General features: G+C 41.0%; 1 protein-coding gene and 2 non-coding genes across 4 annotated transcripts; 1 reads left to right on the forward strand and 2 right to left on the reverse strand.

The window, feature by feature from the left end:
* The first annotated feature begins 444 nt into the window (after window positions 1-444).
* LOC133546914 (oocyte zinc finger protein XlCOF8.4-like) lies at window positions 445-8,293 on the forward strand. 2 transcript variants are annotated; one of them, XM_061892768.1, is made up of 3 exons: window positions 463-550; window positions 814-926; window positions 5,360-8,293. In XM_061892768.1, the coding sequence occupies exons 2-3, from the start codon at window positions 815-817 to the stop codon at window positions 6,631-6,633; spliced, it is 1,386 nt and encodes a 461-aa protein (XP_061748752.1). In that variant the 5' UTR covers window positions 463-550; window position 814; the 3' UTR covers window positions 6,634-8,293. The 2 variants fall into 2 exon arrangements, with proteins under 2 accessions (XP_061748751.1, XP_061748752.1); XM_061892767.1 differs by having other exon boundaries at window positions 445-926.
* A 5,023-nt stretch (window positions 8,294-13,316) lies between these two features.
* Window positions 13,317-13,389, reverse strand: trnaf-gaa (transfer RNA phenylalanine (anticodon GAA)). Its single transcript has one exon. It is a non-coding gene; the product is annotated as a tRNA-Phe (tRNA).
* Window positions 13,390-14,223: 834 nt separating this feature from the next.
* On the reverse strand, window positions 14,224-14,310 carry trnay-gua (transfer RNA tyrosine (anticodon GUA)). Its single transcript is given in 2 exon segments — window positions 14,224-14,259; window positions 14,274-14,310. It is a non-coding gene; the product is annotated as a tRNA-Tyr (tRNA).
* Between the last annotated feature and the right edge of the window lie 6,743 nt (window positions 14,311-21,053).

Genomic DNA, 21,053 nt, shown 5'->3' on the forward strand with positions numbered 1-21,053 from the left:
GTTTATGACAGCAAATGTTTCACACTTTACAAAAATTGAAATTAATTCATGACACGATTCACGCATGCGCGAATCTACGTCACTTCCTGGACTTGAAATTTGTTTTATGACGGACCTCGTGACATCACATTCTGTGATATTTGAATGTTTTTTTTAATGTTTTGTACAAAATAGATTAAGAGTAAAACAGAACAACAATAAAAACACGTGGAAGGGTAAATTTAAATAAATCAGGCAGTAATATCGCTACAATTTCTAGCACTTTCACTCTTGTCGTTGCAATGAATGTCGCACGGGGGCGCAACTGAACCCCAACATTAAAGCTTTGTTTGATATACTTTCAATTTATTTTTGAAAAACAAGACACTCGTTTGTATCATATTGTTATTCAAATAAATATTACAGGTTATAAAAGCATGGTAACAGTGACAGCAGGCAATATCTTATATAGAGCTACCTCTTCGTCCGCTCGGCTGTGACGTCATTCCCAGCTTCCGGGGTAAACGGAAAGCAGCAGAACAGGAGGAAGGAGTGTGCAGGACGCTAATAAGTCAGCCTTATTTGTTATCCAGTTTATAATATTTACGGCGTATAAAATACATATGTGATTCTTTATTTAAGGATAAAGTGGTCTCGATGCGCTAGAAGCACTGTGCCGCTTCTCGTGCTATCTTTGCTTGTTAGTTAGCTTAGCTGGCTAGTTAGCTTAGCTTGTTAGCTGCTAACAAAGAGACGAGGACGTTATCAACACATCGCTAAGTAGAGATCAAGTGTGAGAGTAAAGTGTTGTGATTGTGTGAAAATGTGCCAAAGAATGATAGCAAAGTATGAGGAGGAACTTTGTCCAACAAAAGAGGAGAAGGAGCGACAACATCAACTACTGGACGCTGTTTTCAAGAAACATCAAGTTGTGTTACACAGAACAGGTTTGTTGACTTCTTACTCTCACATCTTTACTAACTTTATATTTCATTATTAACACTTTTCTGCAATATATTGTGTATAAGAAGTTGTGTTGTCTTGTGAGGATGATGCATTCCGTCTGCTACTTGCAACGTGGTCTTGCAACCACGTGGTTGTCTGTGTTCTGTGGAATGTAACTACTAAAGATGAGTTACATATCCCAGTCCATTTGTACAATAAACTGTCAGTGGTGGAACAAGTCAGAGCCGGGCCGGGCCCCATGACATGGCCCCTAAACCCAAATAATAAAGCTAATTCTACCATCATTTGACAACATACACATGCCTTTCTGGCATGTGTATCTTTAACCAGGTTTTAAAACGTTTGCCAGCCATTTTTGCTGAAATTGTAATTTTCCCGACATGCATTTATTTTCTCACTTTCACCACAGCATCAACCCGTTCACAGGATGTAGAAAACATATCAAAGGGGATCAGATTTTTTCTTTTAACTGTGCATATCGTTTACAAACCTTATGAGTGACAACAACATGTTTTGTTTTTTATTTTTTATGCATTCTAAGTTTTAAAGAAATGTCAGCAAAATCTTAACTATCCTAGATTTATCAATTGAGTCAATGGGAGCGCCTCGATTCCGCTCACTAAGCCCCCTAAATAAGAATTAGTTGATCAATTTTATATACCCAGAAGTCATTTTTTAATCGCTATCTCTTTAAAACATGCTGTAAAAATGCATATCCTGTGGAAATATGCCTTATAATAGCCACAAACTGGAGGATACATTTTAATTAGGATACCATTTAAATAAATAATGTAAAGGTTGTATGGAAATTTCCAGTGTGTACCCCACCTTCTGCCCACCTGTGAGTCCAAAAGGGAAAACAAAAGGGAAAAGGGGAAGAAAAATGGATGGATGGATGGGAAAAAAGCACATCATCGACAGGCCTCAAATTTTTCTTTTTTAAAGGGGAACATTATCAGCAGACCTATGTAAGCGTCAATATATACTTTGATGTTGCAGAAAAAAGACCATATATTTTTTTAACCGATTTCCGAACTCGAAAGGGGTGAATTTTGGCAAATTAAACGCCTTTCAGTTTATCGCTTTAGGAGCGATGACGTCATAATGGGACGTCACCTAGGTAACAAAGCCGCCATTTTCATTTTCTCAAACACATTACAAACACAGCGTCTCCGCTCTGTTATTTTCCGTTTTTCGACTATTTTCTGGAACCTTGGAGACATCATGCCTTGTCGGTGTGTTGTCGGAGGGTGTAACAACACTAACAGGGAGGGATTCAAGATGCGAAAGTGGCAAGAAATCTGCCGCCAGACCCCCATTGAATGTGCCGGAGTGTCTGCACATTTTACCAGCGGTGCTAAGACAGACATGGCACAGAGATGTATGGATAACCTGCAGATGCATTTGCAACGATAAAGTCAACAAAATCACAATGGTGAGTTTTGTTGATGTTGTTGACTTATGTGCTAATCAGACATATTTGGTCGCATTGTGACTGCCAGCTAATTGATGCTACCATGCTATTTAGGCTAGCTGTATGTACATTTGAAACTATATTTACATCTAGCGTTTCCCTCCACCCACATTTAATGCCAAACAAACACTTACCAATCAACAGATTTAAGTTGATCCATTGTCACAAGATGCGAAACTTCCGATCGTTGGTCTGCACATTTTACCGGCTGTGCTAAGGCAAACATGGCCGAATAGCGTCAATAGTTATTCGCTCAATAGCTTCGGTTTCTTATTCAATTTCGTTTTCGCTATCTGCCTCCATACTCCAACCATCCGTTTCAATACATGCGTAATCTGTGGAATCGCTTAAACCGCTGAAATCCGAGTCTGAATCTGAGCTAATGTCGCTATATCTTGCTGTGGTTTTCGGCATTGTTTGTTTACATTGGCAGCACTGGATGACGTCGCAGGAAAATGGACAGTGGCTTCGAAGATAGCGAAAATAAGGCACTTTAAAGCTTTTTTTAGGGATATTCCGGGACGGGTAACATTTTGAAAAAAACTTCAAAAAATAAAAAAAGCCACTGGGAACTGATTTTTATTGGTTTTAACCCTTTTGAAATTGTGATAATGTTCCCCTTTAATTGTTCTGTTGTGTTTATGTTGTGTTACGATGCGGATGTTCTCCCGAAATGTGTTTGTCATTCTTGGTTTGTGTGGGTTCACAATCTGGCACATATTTGTAACAGTCTTAAAGTTTTTCTTACGGCCACCCTTGGTGTGACGTGTGTAGCTGTTGATCAAATATATCTTGCAATAACACACGTACATATTTCATGGCCAGATGCAACATACAACTAGGCTTGCACGCTGTCAGTTCATGATGTAGGGGGCGCTAAAGGCAGCACCCTTATGGCACTCCCTGAATATTTTTGATCCGGTACAAAACTACAGGTGCTTTGAGAGAACTGGTGCCCTGAAATTCAGGGGTCTCCGGGAAAATTGGGGACGTTGGCAAGTATGACGCTGTCAAGCGCCGTTCATATTAAACTTGCGGGCCGCATAATAACGTCTCGCGGGCCGCAATTGGCCCGCGGGCCGCATGTTTGAGACCATTCATTTAAACCATTCCAACATTCAAACTATTCTTACATTCACACTACATTCTGTCAGCATTTCAGTTCAATTTTAGCATTGGAGCATTCACACACAATTCCTTGAACAATTGTGTCATCTACTTATTATTATTATTGTTATTATTATTATTATTATTATTATTAAATGTAGCTTACCATATTGCTGAAAATGTTAACTTCCCCTTGGGGGTTAATAAAGTACCGTATTTCCTTGAATTGCCGCCGGGGTGATAATTAATGTAAAACCTCTTCTCACTCCGGCATTTACCAAAGGCATGCGGTAAAGGCAAGCATGCGCTAATTATTTTAAAACCTCTTCTCACTCCGGCACTTACCAAAGGCATGCGGTAAATTTAGTCCTGCGCTTAAAAATTTGAGTGTGATGTAAGGATACCATCATGAAAAGCACATTTAATAAAAAAAATGTATTATGGTCTTACCTTTACTTATAAAGGAAGTCCATGCACAGCTCCTTCTGATCAAAAGCATCGATAACTTGTTTAAAGAAGTCTTCCTTATCTTTTTTCAGTTTTAAAAGTCTCTCTGTCTCGATGGAGATCTTCCTTTATTACCTCCTTCTTCGATTGAGAGTCCGGTTTAGAAAATTGTTTTATTTTAGATATATGTAATCCTCCATGTTAAAAGTGCAAGCGAGAGGAAAAAATAAACACACATTGCTCACTCATGCTGCTTGTTGTCACTTCTTCTGCAGCTCAGTAGTCGCAAGAAGGATCACAAGCGCCCTCTAACACAATGACTCATATTTGACACACACACCTATGGTATATTAATAAAACATAGCTGCTTACTATTTTTTTTAGCATATTCAATAGCTTGGACCTTAAATCCTACTGAATAGCTCTTAATCTTCTTCCCTTTATGCAATTTCAAATTATTGAAATCAGTCTCTTCCATTTTGAAAATGATGACAGGTGAAGTGTCACTCGTGACGTGACGAGTTTGACCCGGCAGAAATTCTAGGCATATGCTAATTACTTGGCGAAACAACTTTGACCCGGCGTTAATCCTGAGCCGGCGGTAATTCTAAGAACGCGCTAATTAGTTTGCAAAACGAGTTTGACCCGGCAGTAATTCTAGGCAGGTGCATACTATATACCCGGCGGCAATTCGAGGAAATACGGTCTGTCTGATTCTGATTTTGATAATGTGTGGACTGCATGAATGATGCCTTCTCAGTTCTCACTGTAACGCTATTTGAGTGTCTAGAAACGCTCTAAATTAATATAATCCAATATTACTATTATTAATAAGGTAAATAAGTTATCTTTTGAAGGTGTAGTCAGTAATCTGATTACTTCTTCCCAGTTTAACTGTGGTGACACTATCTAAATGAAAGTAAAACAGATGTCATCTTTCTTGGCCAACATGTTGACTGTGCTCATGCTTCTTTTATAACAGACATGTCTCTAAAGATGAATGTGAAAATCATTGTAGTTATTGTCCACCAGCAGGGGGAGCTCATCACTAGTACTACTGCGTGGAGGCTGGCATGTGGTACATTATTTCCTGTGTGTGTATGACTTATTCAGAGGGAGAACAGCACACTTTCACATATGGCGTCTACCATTAAGATTTGCAGGAATGACTTTTAGGATGTTTTTATATGAATAAGGTGGATTGAACGTTGGCCTGGAAAGGCATTCCGCTGAAGGTATTTTTATGTGTCAGCTGGAAGTACCCTGACTGTTGTGAGGGGAAACTGATGAGATTGTGAGATCATATGTTGGTGCAAGACAATGTCTCATGTGACTGAGCAAAGCTGGACTTTTATCAAGAATGTTTTGTTTTCTCTTGTCCCGCAGACATCGATGAAGAACATCTTCCTTATGAGCAGGAGGAGGATCCACAGTACCCCCACATACACGAGGAAGAAGAGGTACCACATTCCCAACACATCAAAGAGGCAGGAGAGGAGCCAAAGCCCCCCTACATTAAAGAGGAAGACGAGACGCCACAGACCCATAATGTTAAACTGACCCTTCACATTGAAGGGCAAGCGGAGGACCCACTGATCTTACACATCAAAAAGGAAGAGGAGGACCTACTGATCTTACACATCAAAAAAGAAGAGGAGGACCCACTGACACCTCACTTTAAGGAGCAAAAGAACCCACTGACCCCTCACATTAAAAAGAAAGAGGAGGACCCACTGACCCCCTGCTTTAAAGAGGAAGAGGAGGAAGAGGGCATCAGTCAGCCTAAATGGTTGGAGGAGTTCCCAGTGACTGGTGTCCCTGTGAAGAGTGAAGATGATGAGGTGAAAGGTGAAAGTGAGGAGAGGGGAGGGGGGGAGCCTCCAAGCAGCAGCTCAACACAACACATGACAACAGAAGCTGATGGAGACCACTGTGGAGGATCACAAGCAGACAAGCTCTTAGCTCCACTATCAGATAGTGAGGACACAACGTCACACTCTCCTGACACTGATGATGAAGACTCTAAAGATGATAAGACATGTCACACTGACAACACTCACTTCACATCTTCTCACTCTCACAAAACTTTTAAATACCAAAGTCGTCTGAAAAGACACATGAGAACACACACTGGAGAAAAACCTTTTTCTTGTTCACTCTGTGGTAAAGGTTTTGCACAAAGTCACCATTTGAAAAGACACATGAAAACACACACTGGTGAAAAAACTTTTTCCTGTTCAATATGTGGTAAAGGTTTTACACAAAGTCAGGATGTGAAAAGACACAAGAGAACACACACTGGTGAAAAACCTTTTTCCTGTTCAACCTGTGGTAAAGGTTTTACACAAAGTCAGAGTTTGAAAGTACACAAGAGAACACACACCGGTGAAAAACCTTTTCCCTGTTCTACCTGTGGTAAAGGTTTTACACAAAGTCAACATTTGAAAGTACACATGAGAAGACACGCTAGTGAAAAACCTTTTTCTTGTTCAATCTGTGGTAAAGGTTTTACACAAAGTCAGGATTTGAAAGTACACATGAGAACACACACTGGTGAAAAATCTTTTTCTTGTTCAATCTGTGGTAAAGGTTTTACACAAAGTCAACATTTGAAAAGACACACTAGAACACACACTGGTGAAAAATCACATTCCTGTTGAATCAGCAACAGAAGCTTTTGTTGACGATCAACCCTTGTAGCACACATGAGAAGACACCCTGGAGAGAAAGTGTTGAGTTGCAGTGTGTGTGGTGAAAGATTGTCTTCTAAGTACCAGTGTAAGAAACACAAGTGTGCTAGTGAGAACAGCAGCAGCAAATGAAACTGCAGGATTTGAAATAAACTGTCCAGACTTTCATTTTGACTTTCTAACAACATCAGCACATATAACATGTGTGACATTGTTGTTTGTCTAACAATCTGGTTAATATGCTTCTGCATTTATAGATTAAGATAGTTTGAAATATGAAAGTATTACATATTTGTATTTGTAATTGTTAATAATCCCATAGATCTGGCCTGGCCAACCCGCGGCTCGCGAGCCTCATGCGGCTCTTTAACTAGTTTCATGCGGCTCTTCAGGAGCTGTCACATGACATGCGTCAAAAATGCTTGGCTGGCGCTGTCATTCACTCCCCCTACAGCTAGATGGCACACTGACCATTAAGCCTGTTTGAGTGACGTCAAACGAGAAAAGAGACAGATATACAACACTGGTTGCAAACATGCACAAAAGGTTTGTGACCCGGTTCTGTGATCTACAACTGAAAAGACCACAGATTACGATCCTCGTCGACCCATTTAATTCGGAGACAGACTGTTTGAAAGCCCTGCTCGTCACAGATGAGGCTGCGGCTGAGTTGGAGATGATCGACCTTTGTGAGGAGGATCAACTGAAAGCTGTTTTAAGGGAAGGGACCATTGAGTTCTGGAAAAGTGTGCCAATTGAAAAATACCCCAACATCAAACGAGCTGCGCTTAAGATACTGTCCATGTTTGGGTCAGCGTACGTCTGCGAGTCTGTGTTTTCTACCCTGAAACATGTGAAATCAAAGCATTGATCTGTTCTGACTTACACTCATTTGAAAGAATTGCTTAGAGTGGCAACAACAGAATACAAGCCAGATTTGAAGAGGATTGTTCAAGATAAGGAATGCCAGAAGTCTCACTAAGCAGCATAGTAAGAGAAAGATGTTATTGAAAATTATTCTATTATTGTTTATGGACTTGCTTGAACTGAGAGTTTGTGTGTGTGAGACAGTGCAAACAATGTTAACTGTTGAAAATTACTGATATCATGTTGGTGTGGTTATTTTCATTAGATCTGGCTGAGCAGAGGTCTGTGTATGCTTGCATACATTATTAAAAGATGATTTTCATGTGTACCCATGTGTATGATGTGGCTCTTAGCAGTAACACAGAAAAAAAAGTGGCTCTTAGTCTCTGACTAGTTGGCCACCCCTGCCATAGATTATCACCTTTATATGATATACATATGTACTGGTTCACATCTGAAACATCTTCTGGACCACTTCAGGAAGCATATTATTATTTACTTTATACATCATTTCAACAGTTGTCTTTTATACAATTTTAAAATGTCTGACCTTATGAATCATTTGTTGGGTCTCTTTAATTATCGTTATTACTCTGTATTATGATGATTGTGTTGTGATTATTTTATATGTATGTCCCCAGATCTTTACGTAATCTAAACGTGAGAGAAAAAGGCAGATTATTTTTGTGAAGGGATGGTTTTGTTTTTACAAACTTACATTTGTCGATATATTAAATAAATCCAGTATTGTGTTTGAAACATTTTTTTTATGTTTTTTTTTTTCTTTTTTAACATGCCCACAACAACATCAATATCAGTCAAAGTTTGGAGTGTCAGACAAAAGCCAATATTGTACATCATCCCACAGAGATTTACTTTGCATACATTCTTAAAATAAACTGTTTATTGTGTTTCCCAATCACAGATCGAACACGTGTTGTCTTCAATTGCAAAACAACATCCAAAATATGACTTTAAGTGGTCAATTCCGACTTTTTTTCTTTCATTAACTCTTTTGCCTTAGAAAGAATGGAAACTTTTAAGTTATGAGTATTTTTCTTGTTCCAGGTTGTACTTCATGAAATAATCAAATAATAAAAATGTTATCAGTCAATAAGTGCATCAGTGACCAAATGCCTTTTTCAAACCATTGCTGTTCAGAGATGGATTTGTTTCTCATTTTAATATAAGAACAATTCCATAGTGGAGTATTGTGTGTGATGAAGTTGTGTTTGTAAATTAGTTTCCAGTACAACAACACTTGCTGGTAGGGATGGGTACTGTTCACATTTCAACTGATTCGGAACAAATTCCACTACCTCCAAATCAATACCAGTCCTCAACAGTACGACTTTTTGGTACTTTTGTGTCTGTTAATAATATTGATTGTTTGTGATAAATTTGTATTGCAAAATTAAAAAATAAGATTATTATTGATAACTGCAGTCCTTTCGTTACCCTTTGTTTTTTTTTAGTTGTCATATCATCATTTACATGTAGCTTTATTTACAGTTGCAAGTCCAGTACGCTAGATGGCTGTAGTGTAAATTCATAATGTTTTTTGTTGCGCCCAAAAAAGTGTTAATACTGAATATATTGGATTTATTATGCACCAGCGGTCTGATTCTAACATTCATCTTAGTTATAGTTTTTATTACCTCATTTGGTGGGTGTTAACGTCATGAGAAATTGCTAATGCTAATCAGTAGCATGTCAATAGCAAAGCCAATGTATATTAGCATCAATGTACCATGACTTCTATAGCGTTTTTTGAGTCCATTTCTGTGTTGGCATTGACAATTGCAACATTTATCTCAAGGTAGTTTGACTCAGACTGCTCTCAGTGCTGCTGGAGTGATGGCCAAATGCCAAACAGAGGTCAAATGAGTTCCAAGTTAGATATTCAACAGACATTCAACATCCAGCCAGGCTGACTGTTTGAAAACTCATGCCACGTCTGTCAGTCCCTGCTGACAAGTGCTTTACTTTAAGGGACCGTCAATAAAGTACTTGTCATTGGCTCACTAAGAACATTTCAATTGTCAGTAGCTTCAGTCATGTGACCGAGAACCTCAAACCTACTTTCATATTGTTTGTTCATCACTGCTGTAGTCGGCTCATGCCTTGAATTGTCCAGTTTTAAGGGATACGCAGTAGAAAATGGATGGATGGAAGCATGTTTAGTGACAGAGTGGAAACTGTCAAACCTCAAGCCCGCCAAGTGCTTGAACCCAAGGCAGTTTTGGGAGAAAAGTTTACTGGTCAGATGAGACTTTGCCTCACCTCCAATCAGGAGTGAAAAGGCTGATCTTTGTACACAAGCAGCTTTTCCAACAAGACAACAATATTAAACACACATAAAAACTGTTTTCAAAGGGTTTCAGGCAGGTTTCTGGAATGTCCGTTCCAGAGACTGGACCTTAACCCTGCTAAACATTTGAGAACATTGCTTTGAACTGGCTCTGTGTCAAGAAAGCAACACATGTCAATCAAATCTACCAGTATTTCCAAGAACGGGGTCAAATATGTAAGCAAAATGTTGCCAGAAGCATCTTGCTTCATTTTTATTTATTGTTACGTGTTGTGAAGAAACCCTGAAGTGCTCTGTTATAAGAACATCAGACTTTCATTCTGACTTCCAGGATTCAAGTCCATAACTTTTATGGACAGAATTTCGAGGCGCAGTCAAGGCGTTAAGGGGATCGGGTTTGGTGACTGCAGGATTAGGTTCCTGCTTTTTGCAGATGATGTGGTCCTGATGGCTTCATCTGGCCAGGATCTTCAGTTCTCACTGGATCGGTTCGCAGCCGAATGTGAAGCGACTGGGATGAGACTCAGCACCTCCAAGTGTGAGTCCATGGTTCTTGCCCGGAAAAGGGTGGAGTGCCATCTGCGGGTTGGGGAGGAGACCCTGCCTCAAGTGGAGGAGTTCAAGTACCTCGGAGTCTTGTTCACGAGTGAGGGAAGAGTGGATGGTGAGATCGACAGGCGGATCGTAATGCGGACGCTGTATCGATGAAGAAGGAGCTGAGCCGAAAGGTAAACCTCTCAATTTACCGGTCGATCTACATTCCCATCCTCACCTATGGTCATGAGCTTTGGGTCATGACCGAAAGGACAAGATCACGGGTACAAGCGGCACAAATGAGTTTCCTCCGCCTGGGTGGTGGGTCTCTCCCTTAGAGATAGGGTGAGAAGCTCTGTCATCCGGGGGGACCTCAAAGTAAAGCCGCTGCTCGTCCACATGGAGAGGAGCCAGATGAGGTGGTTCGGGCATCTGGTCAGGATTTAGGGCACGTCCAACCGGTAGGAGGCCACGGGGAAGACCCAGGACACGTTGGGAAGACTATGTCTCCCGGCTGGCCTGGGAACGCCTTGGGTTCCCCCGGGAAGAGCTGGACAAAGTGACTGGGGAGAGGGAAGTCTGGGTTTCCCTGCTTAGGCTGCTGCCCCCACGACCTGACCTCGGTTAAGTGGAAGAAGATGGGTGGATGGATTGATGGATGGATTAAGTAATGAACTTAAAAATTGTACTGATATGATCCAGTTTAAGATGTTGTTCAGATTAATAGTGCTTATAAAGTACAAAGAAGAGGAATTATGAGAAAAACTTCAACCTTATTGAAAATAAGATATTCTTCATCTCAGTATGCTAATAATGACTGAATTAATGAATTACATATTACAAAACCGTTGTATTACTCATTCACGGATGTCATTTCACTATTTGACTACAAAAAAGGTCAGTAAATGAATGTATATATTTGTAAACGCTCTGAAGTGGGAAAGGTGTAGGATTAAATAAGCTTTGCTTCTTCCTACTCCTTTTCGGACATGATGTAATGTGAAATGGTATTAAAGTGTCTGATGTATTATGTTGTAAGTATGTTCATGTTCGGAATAAACACAAGAAAGAAATAAAAGAAAGAAAGTTTTGATCGATTGACTGAGTTTATAATGCAATTTTACCAAGTGATAAAGTAACAGCACAAAGCACACATCAGTCATATTAAATGATGCATCAAGGACAATACTGTAATGACATCAAATAGATATTTTTAATTTCACCAGAGTACCTGGTTGGTTTCACATCTTGTTCAACCACTTACCAGAGGGAAAAAGATACCTCTTTTTTCAAAAATCATCAAAAAAGTACAGGAAGGGTATGGTGCCATGACACGGAGTCACACCAGGGTTGCTGCAGCCACAACACAGAGTACTAACCACTATACCATCACAGCTGTAACAAACCATCCTGAATGATAATGTGTTTGCTTCCCTGTTCATGTTCATAGACAGAATAGTCACATCTAGTTTGAATGCTAGTGACCAAGCCCCAACAATTTTTACTCTAACAAGAGGAAGGCGTGCTCAGGTAAGATTTGTTTTGTTTCACCTTTTTCCTCACCCACTTTATTCTAAATGAATGTCCCGAGTATACCAACAGATACAACTTCCAGTTATCTATTCACAATGATAACAAGACAAAAAAAATGCATGTTCCAGTTAGTAGATATTTATTTTAAATGCAAAAAAACACTCTCAAAGAAACAGCACTGAATTTTGTTTCAGTCCAATTAACAAAAAAAAAACGAGCTAGTCAGGATTTGAACCTAGAATCTTCTGATCCGTAGTCAGACATGTTATCCATTGCACCACTAGCTCCGTGCCCTGTAGTTTCGTACAAGTTGTATATTGTAAACATCTTAGGCCAAAGGAACACACAGTTTACATGAGGCTTACTACCAAAACAGGGCTTTACTGACTGCTTATGTTGGACTTTAAAATCTAGTGACCTTCTATTTGTTGCAGCCTGGGCCTTCACCAGCTCTACCTGTTGCAGCTAACCTCCACTAAAAAATAAAACAAAATGCTTCTGGCAATATTTTGGGGAGCATCCAAGTTAAATCCAGCTCAGAGTTGGCAACTTTGGGAGAGGAGCTTCTTTTTTGGTCAAAACCTTCTTTGTTGATGACGATGTAAAACTGGCCTATCTGTCAAAAATGAGCTTTGGGTTCAAGCACTTGGGGAGCTTGAACTTTGACAGTTCCCAGCTTGTCACTGAACATGCTGACTAATTCACTTTCACCTGAGATTGCCAATATGGATGTTATCTCAGATGTTGGACATATCAGCACATCAAAGATCCTGGGTAGCTCAGTCGGCAGAGCATCAGACTTTTAATCTGAGGGTCCAGGGTTCAAGTCCCTATTCAAGTGGCTGATGCTGACCTCCATACATTTCTCAAAAAATGTCCCTTTGCCCCCCTGCAGCAGTCTTTCGAATCTGTATTTAATTTAAACAGTTTTCAACAATGATTGTTTTTCCTCTATTTCATTTGAAAAACTGTAATTCAACAAGTGGATGTGAGGGATGGGAGAGCGTTAGTGTGATCATTTGAAGGTTTAACCACAATACCTTAAACACAAATAGTTAGACAGTGTATCTGTATGAAAAAGTTGTGGTTAATATTTTGCTGTAGGTGTGTTAGATGCACCTTCACCTCACACTGAGCTCAGCTTTATTACTCTCAGTTTCAAGTTATACAGTCCAAGACAAACCCTTAAGGCAACAAATTTGTGTTTGAAACAGCCCGATGTAAGGCTCAGTTAAAGACCGTTAAACCACGTAACGGTTGTCCAAATTAAAAAGAGAGGAAAGGTGTGTCACTACTGATACTAGGATTCCACCAGCAAGGCTGGCAGGCCAGGGAGACCATTTCAGTATTGTAAGAGCCACAGAAGGATTATTAGTAAGAAGACTTGATTCAGAAACTCAGCAAGTTGTGCAGAATCCCAGGATTGAACCAGGGACCTTCAGATCTTCAGTCTGACGCTCTCCCAACTGAGCTATTTCAGCTATACAACATCTTCTCGGGTTTATACATTCAAATGTAACCAAGGTCTGCCCTATTGGTGACTTTTGAGGGGTGGAAGGAGGTCTTTCCAAGGGGTCTCAAAGCCTAGTATTGGTCAGCAGAACAGGTACTTGAATCCCGGAAGCTCAAAAAGAATGTCTTACGCTCCATGACTGAGCATGTCAGGCTCTCTAAAAAATGTACCAAAATGCTTCTGAAGAATGTTTTACTACCGATAATGTTATGATTACTGCAAACATTTGGCAGATTTTTCAGAAATGTTCAAAAGTTCTTAGCAGGTTAATAATTAATTCTTCAAGTGAAGATGAACCATGCTTAGAAGAAAGGTAGTTTAAACGGTATAAGAACAGATACAACTACCAGTTATACATTCGCAATAATAAAGAGAAAAAAAACACATGTTTCAGTTAATAGATTTAAACAAAAAAAAAAAAAAAGCAAAATAACTTCCCCCTAAAATTGTACAGAATACTGTTTCAGTTGAGTTAACAAACAACAGCACGCTGGCCAGGAGTTGAACCTAGAATCTTCTAGTCCGTAGTGAGACACATAATCCATTGCATCACTATCCCTACAGAAAGAAACATCTTACTGTAGGACAGGTTGTGTTTCGTAAATATCTTACGCCAAAACAACACACAGTTTACATCCTCAGGATGTAAGACATTATTTGGATTCTTATTTGAACCACGTCACACAGAAATGTAATGTATGAATGAGTGAGAATGAGGGAGGGATGTTTTGGGTTGGTGCACTAATTGTAAGTGTATCTTGTGTTGTTTATCTTGATTTAATCATTTTAAAGAAAAGAGTGATCCTTCGAGCCGGATTTGAACCAGCGACCTAAGGATTCCAGCATGAGCAACTACAGTCCTCCGCTCTACCAACTGAGCTATCGAAGGTTAGTATCACCACATACTTACTCTGATGTTTGAGTCACTTTAGTATCAAAGTTGACTTAGTTGACCTAAGTTGACTTAGTTGACCTAAATCACAAGTGTCTCAAAGGGCTGCACAAGCCCCAACAACCTCTTTGGCTCAGATCCCAAATCAGGGCAAGAAAAAACTCAACCCAATGGGATGACAATGAGAAACCTTGGAGGGGACCGCAGATGTAATTAAAAATATACCAAAATGAGGCCACGTCATTGAAGAATGTTTTACTACCATGAATGTTAGGAATATTGCATACAATTAAACTTCATGTAACCTGCCTGAAACCCTTTGAAACCATCCTGTTTAAATACCCTGTTGTGTACCTTGTTCAGCCATGTTGCTGTTAATTGGACTTTAACAAAAGTAGCTGACTATTTGTCTCAACTGACTATTAAACTTGTGTCCCCAAGGCATTAGGCTCCAACTTCGGGAGAGTAGCTTCTTTTTTGGTCAAAACCTTCTTACTTGATGAGGATGTAAAAGTGTCTTAATTGTCAATAATGAGGTTTGTGTTCAAGCAATTGGTGAGTTGAGCTTTGACAGTTCCCAGCTTGTCACTGAACGTCCTAACTAATTCATGTCCACCTGAGGTTGCCAATATGGCTGTTCTCTTAGATGTTGGGCAAATCAGGTTTGAAGAGGGACTGGGTAGCTCAGACAGCAGAGCATCACACTTTTAATCTGAGGGTCCAGGGTTCAAGTCCTTGTTCCAGCATCTGATGCTAGCCTCTTTACATTTCTGCAAAAACTTCACTTAGCAGTCCTGTAACCTGTATTTAGTGTGAGTAGTTTTCAAAAGCAGCCAACAAGAGGCCTTACAACCACTTTAGCTCAGGTGGCAGAGCATTAAACTGATCATCTGAAGGTTAAGACGCAAAGTGTTGAAGTGAAGTTGTTAGACAGTGTATGAAAGTTGTGCTTCATCTCTTGCTGTAAGTGTGTTGGATGCACCCTCACGTCACACTGAGCCCCGCTTTACTACTCTCACTTTCAACTCATACATGTTTGTTTACTTTGGACTGTAAGTGTGTTGGATGCACCCTCACGTCACACTGAGCCCAGCTTTACTACTCTCACTTTCAACTCATACATGTTTGTTTACTTTGGACTGTAAGTGTGTTGGATGCACCCTCACGTCACACTGAGCCCCGCTTTACTACTCTCACTTTCAACTCATACATGTTTGTTTACTTTGGACTGTAAGTGTGTTGGATGCACCCTCACGTCACACTGAGCCCCGCTTTACTACTCTCACTTTCAACTCATACATGTTTGTTTACTTTGGACTGTAAGTGTGTTGGATGCACCCTCACGTCACACTGAGCCCCGCTTTACTACTCTCACTTTCAACTCATACATGTTTGTTTACTTTGGACTGTAAGTGTGTTGGATGCACCCTCACGTCACACTGAGCCCCGCTTTACTACTCTCACTTTCAACTCATACATGTTTGTTTACTTTGGACTGTAAGATTGTTGGATGCACCCTCAGGTCACACTGAGCCCCGCTTTACTACTCTCACTTTCAACTCATACATGTTTGTTTACTTTGGACTGTAAGTGTGTTTGATGCACCCTCACGTCACACTGAGCCCAGCTTTACTACTCTCACTTTCAACTCATACATGTTTGTTTACTTTGGACTGTAAGTGTGTTGGATGCACCCTCACGTCACACTGAGCCCAGCTTTACTACTCTCACTTTCAACTCATACATGTTTGTTTACTTTGGACTGTAAGTGTGTTGGATGCACCCTCACGTCACACTGAGCCCAGCTTTACTACTCTCACTTTCAACTCATACATGTTTGTTTACTTTGGACTGTAAGTGTGTTGGATGCACCCTCACGTCACACTGAGCCCCGCTTTACTACTCTCACTTTCAACTCATACATGTTTGTTTACTTTGGACTGTAAGATTGTTGGATGCACCCTCACGTCACACTGAGCCCAGCTTTACTACTCTCACTTTCAACTCATACATGTTTGTTTACTTTGGACTGTAAGTGTGTTGGATGCACCCTCACGTCACACTGAGCCCCGCTTTACTACTCTCACTTTCAACTCATACATGTTTGTTTACTTTGGACTGTAAGATTGTTGGATGCACCCTCACGTCACACTGAGCCCCGCTTTACTACTCTCACTTTCAACTCATACATGTTTGTTTACTTTGGACTGTAAGTGTGTTTGATGCACCCTCACGTCACACTGAGCCCAGCTTTACTACTCTCACTTTCAACTCATACATGTTTGTTTACTTTGGACTGTAAGTGTGTTGGATGCACCCTCACGTCACACTGAGCCCAGCTTTACTACTCTCACTTTCAACTCATACATGTTTGTTTACTTTGGACTGTAAGTGTGTTGGATGCACCCTCACGTCACACTGAGCCCCGCTTTACTACTCTCACTTTCAACTCATACATGTTTGTTTACTTTGGACTGTAAGTGTGTTGGATGCACCCTCACGTCACACTGAGCCCAGCTTTACTACTCTCACTTTCAACTCATACATGTTTGTTTACTTTGGACTGTAAGTGTGTTGGATGCACCCTCACGTCACACTGAGCCCCGCTTTACTACTCTCACTTTCAACGCATACATGTTTGTTTACTTTGGACTGTAAGTGTGTTGGATGCACCCTCACGTCACACTGAGCCCAGCTTTACTACTCTCACTTTCAACTCATACATGTTTGTTTACTTTGGACTGTAAGTGTGTTGGATGCACCCTCACGTCACACTGAGCCCAGCTTTACTACTCTCACTTTCAACGCATACATGTTTGTTTACTTTGGACTGTAAGTGTGTTGGATGCACCCTCACGTCACACTGAGCCCAGCTTTACTTCTCTCACTTTCAACTCATACATGTTTGTTTACTTTGAACTGTAAGTGTGTTGGATGCACCCTCACGTCACACTGAGCCCCGCTTTACTACTCTCACTTTCAACTCATACATGTTTGTTTACTTTGGACTGTAAGTGTGTTGGATGCACCCTCACGTCACACTGAGCCCAGCTTTACTACTCTCACTTTCAACTCATACATGTTTGTTTACTTTGGACTGTAAGTGTGTTGGATGCACCCTCACGTCACACTGAGCCCAGCTTTACTACTCTCACTTTCAACTCATACATGTTTGTTTACTTTGGACTGTAAGTGTGTTGGATGCACCCTCACGTCACACTGAGCCCAGCTTTACTACTCTCACTTTCAACTCATACATGTTTGTTTACTTTGGACTGTAAGTGTGTTGGATGCACCCTCACGTCACACTGAGCCCCGCTTTACTACTCTCACTTTCAACTCATACATGTTTGTTTACTTTGGACTGTAAGTGTGTTGGATGCACCCTCACGTCACACTGAGCCCAGCTTTACTACTCTCACTTTCAACTCATACATGTTTGTTTACTTTGGACTGTAAGTGTGTTGGATGCACCCTCACGTCACACTGAGCCCCGCTTTACTACTCTCACTTTCAACGCATACATGTTTGTTTACTTTGGACTGTAAGTGTGTTGGATGCACCCTCACGTCACACTGAGCCCAGCTTTACTACTCTCACTTTCAACTCATACATGTTTGTTTACTTTGGACTGTAAGTGTGTTGGATGCACCCTCACGTCACACTGAGCCCAGCTTTACTACTCTCACTTTCAACTCATACATGTTTGTTTACTTTGGACTGTAAGTGTGTTGGATGCACCCTCACGTCACACTGAGCCCAGCTTTACTACTCTCACTTTCAACTCATACATGTTTGTTTACTTTGGACTGTAAGTGTGTTGGATGCACCCTCACGTCACACTGAGCCCCGCTTTACTACTCTCACTTTCAACTCATACATGTTTGTTTACTTTGGACTGTAAGATTGTTGGATGCACCCTCAGGTCACACTGAGCCCCGCTTTACTACTCTCACTTTCAACTCATACATGTTTGTTTACTTTGGACTGTAAGTGTGTTTGATGCACCCTCACGTCACACTGAGCCCAGCTTTACTACTCTCACTTTCAACTCATACATGTTTGTTTACTTTGGACTGTAAGTGTGTTGGATGCACCCTCACGTCACACTGAGCCCAGCTTTACTACTCTCACTTTCAACTCATACATGTTTGTTTACTTTGGACTGTAAGTGTGTTGGATGCACCCTCACGTCACACTGAGCCCCGCTTTACTACTCTCACTTTCAACTCATACATGTTTGTTTACTTTGGACTGTAAGTGTGTTGGATGCACCCTCACGTCACACTGAGCCCAGCTTTACTACTCTCACTTTCAACTCATACATGTTTGTTTACTTTGGACTGTAAGTGTGTTGGATGCACCCTCACGTCACACTGAGCCCCGCTTTACTACTCTCACTTTCAACGCATACATGTTTGTTTACTTTGGACTGTAAGTGTGTTGGATGCACCCTCACGTCACACTGAGCCCCGCTTTACTACTCTCACTTTCAACGCATACATGTTTGTTTACTTTGGACTGTAAGTGTGTTGGATGCACCCTCACGTCACACTGAGCCCAGCTTTACTTCTCTCACTTTCAACTCATACATGTTTGTTTACTTTGAACTGTAAGTGTGTTGGATGCACCCTCACGTCACACTGAGCCCAGCTTTACTACTCTCACTTTCAACTCATACATGTTTGTTTACTTTGGACTGTAAGTGTGTTGGATGCACCCTCACGTCACACTGAGCCCGCTTTACTACTCTCACTTTCAACTCATACATGTTTGTTTACTTTGGACTGTAAGTGTGTTGGATGCACCCTCACATCACACTGAGCCCCGCTTTACTACTCTCACTTTCAACTCATACATGTTTGTTTATTTTGGACTGTAAGTGTGTTGGATGCACCCTCACGTCACACTGAGCCCCGCTTTACTACTCTCACTTTCAACTCATACATGTTTGTTTATTTTGGACTGTAAGTGTGTTGGATGCACCCTCACGTCACACTGAGCCCAGCTTTACTACTCTCACTTTCAACTCATACATGTTTGTTTACTTTGGACTGTAAGTGTGTTGGATGCACCCTCACGTCACACTGAGCCCCGCTTTACTACTCTCACTTTCAACTCATACATGTTTGTTTACTTTGGACTGTAAGTGTGTTGGATGCACCCTCACATCACACTGAGCCCCGCTTTACTACTCTCACTTTCAACTCATACATGTTTGTTTATTTTGGACTGTAAGTGTGTTGGATGCACCCTCACGTCACACTGAGCCCCGCTTTACTACTCTCACTTTCAACTCATACATGTTTGTTTACTTTGGACTGTAAGTGTGTTGGATGCACCCTCACGTCACACTGAGCCCAGCTTTACTACTCTCACTTTCAACTCATACATGTTTGTTTACTTTGGACTGTAAGTGTGTTGGATGCACCCTCACGTCACACTGAGCCCAGCTTTACTACTCTCACTTTCAACTCATACATGTTTGTTTACTTTGGACTGTAAGTGTGTTGGATGCACCCTCACGTCACACTGAGCCCCGCTTTACTACTCTCACTTTCAACTCATACATGTTTGTTTACTTTGGACTGCAAGTGTGTTGGATGCACCCTCACGTCACACTGAGCCCCGCTTTACTACTCTCACTTTCAACTCATACATGTTTGTTTACTTTGGACTGTAAGTGTGTTGGATGCACCCTCACGTCACACTGAGCCCCGCTTTACTACTCTTACTTTCAACTCATACATGTTTGTTTACTTTGGACTGCAAGTGTGTTGGATGCACCCTCACGTCACACTGAGCCCCGCTTTACTACTCTCACTTTCAACTCATACATGTTTGTTTACTTTGGACTGTAAGTGTGTTGGATGCACTCTCACGTCACACTGAGCCCAGCTTTACTACTCTCACTTTCAACTCATACATGTTTGTTTACTTTGGACTGTAAGTGTGTTGGATGCACCCTCACGTCACACTGAGCCCCGCTTTACTACTCTCACTTTCAACTCATACATGTTTGTTTACTTTGGACTGTAAGTGTGTTGGATGCACCCTCACGTCACACTGAGCCCAGCTTTACTACTCTCACTTTCAACTCATACATGTTTGTTTACTTTGGACTGTAAGTGTGTTGGATGCACCCTCACGTCACACTGAGCCCCGCTTTACTACTCTCACTTTCAACTCATACATGTTTGTTTACTTTGGACTGTAAGATTGTTGGATGCACCCTCAGGTCACACTGAGCCCCGCTTTACTACTCTCACTTTCAACTCATACATGTTTGTTTACTTTGGACTGTAAGTGTGTTGGATGCACCCTCACGTCACACTGAGCCCCGCTTTACTACTCTCACTTTCAACTCATACATGTTTGTTTACTTTGGACTGTAAGTGTGTTGGATGCACCCTCACGTCACACTGAGCCCCGCTTTACTACTCTCACTTTCAACTCATACATGTTTGTTTACTTTGGACTGTAAGTGTGTTGGATGCACCCTCACGTCACACTGAGCCCCGCTTTACTACTCTCACTTTCAACTCATACATGTTTGTTTACTTTGGACTGCAAGTGTGTTGGATGCACCCTCAGGTCACACTGAGCCCCGCTTTACTACTCTCACTTTCAACTCATACATGTTTGTTTACTTTGGACTGTAAGTGTGTTGGATGCACTCTCACGTCACACTGAGCCCAGCTTTACTACTCTCACTTTCAACTCATACATGTTTGTTTACT

This window comes from Nerophis ophidion, unplaced genomic scaffold, assembly GCF_033978795.1.
Source record: "Nerophis ophidion isolate RoL-2023_Sa unplaced genomic scaffold, RoL_Noph_v1.0 HiC_scaffold_48, whole genome shotgun sequence".
Lineage (NCBI taxonomy): Eukaryota > Metazoa > Chordata > Actinopteri > Syngnathiformes > Syngnathidae > Nerophis > Nerophis ophidion.

What these genes read in the sequence shown, in the direction of transcription:
- LOC133546914 (XM_061892767.1), top strand. Translation starts at nt 803, where the DNA reads ATGTGCCAAAGAATGATAGCAAAGTATGAGGAGGAACTTTGTCCAACA. An exon ending in AGTTGTGTTACACAGAACAG is followed by an intron (nt 927 to 5,359) that starts GTTTGTTGACTT and finishes CTTGTCCCGCAG; the next exon opens with ACATCGATGAAGAACATCTT.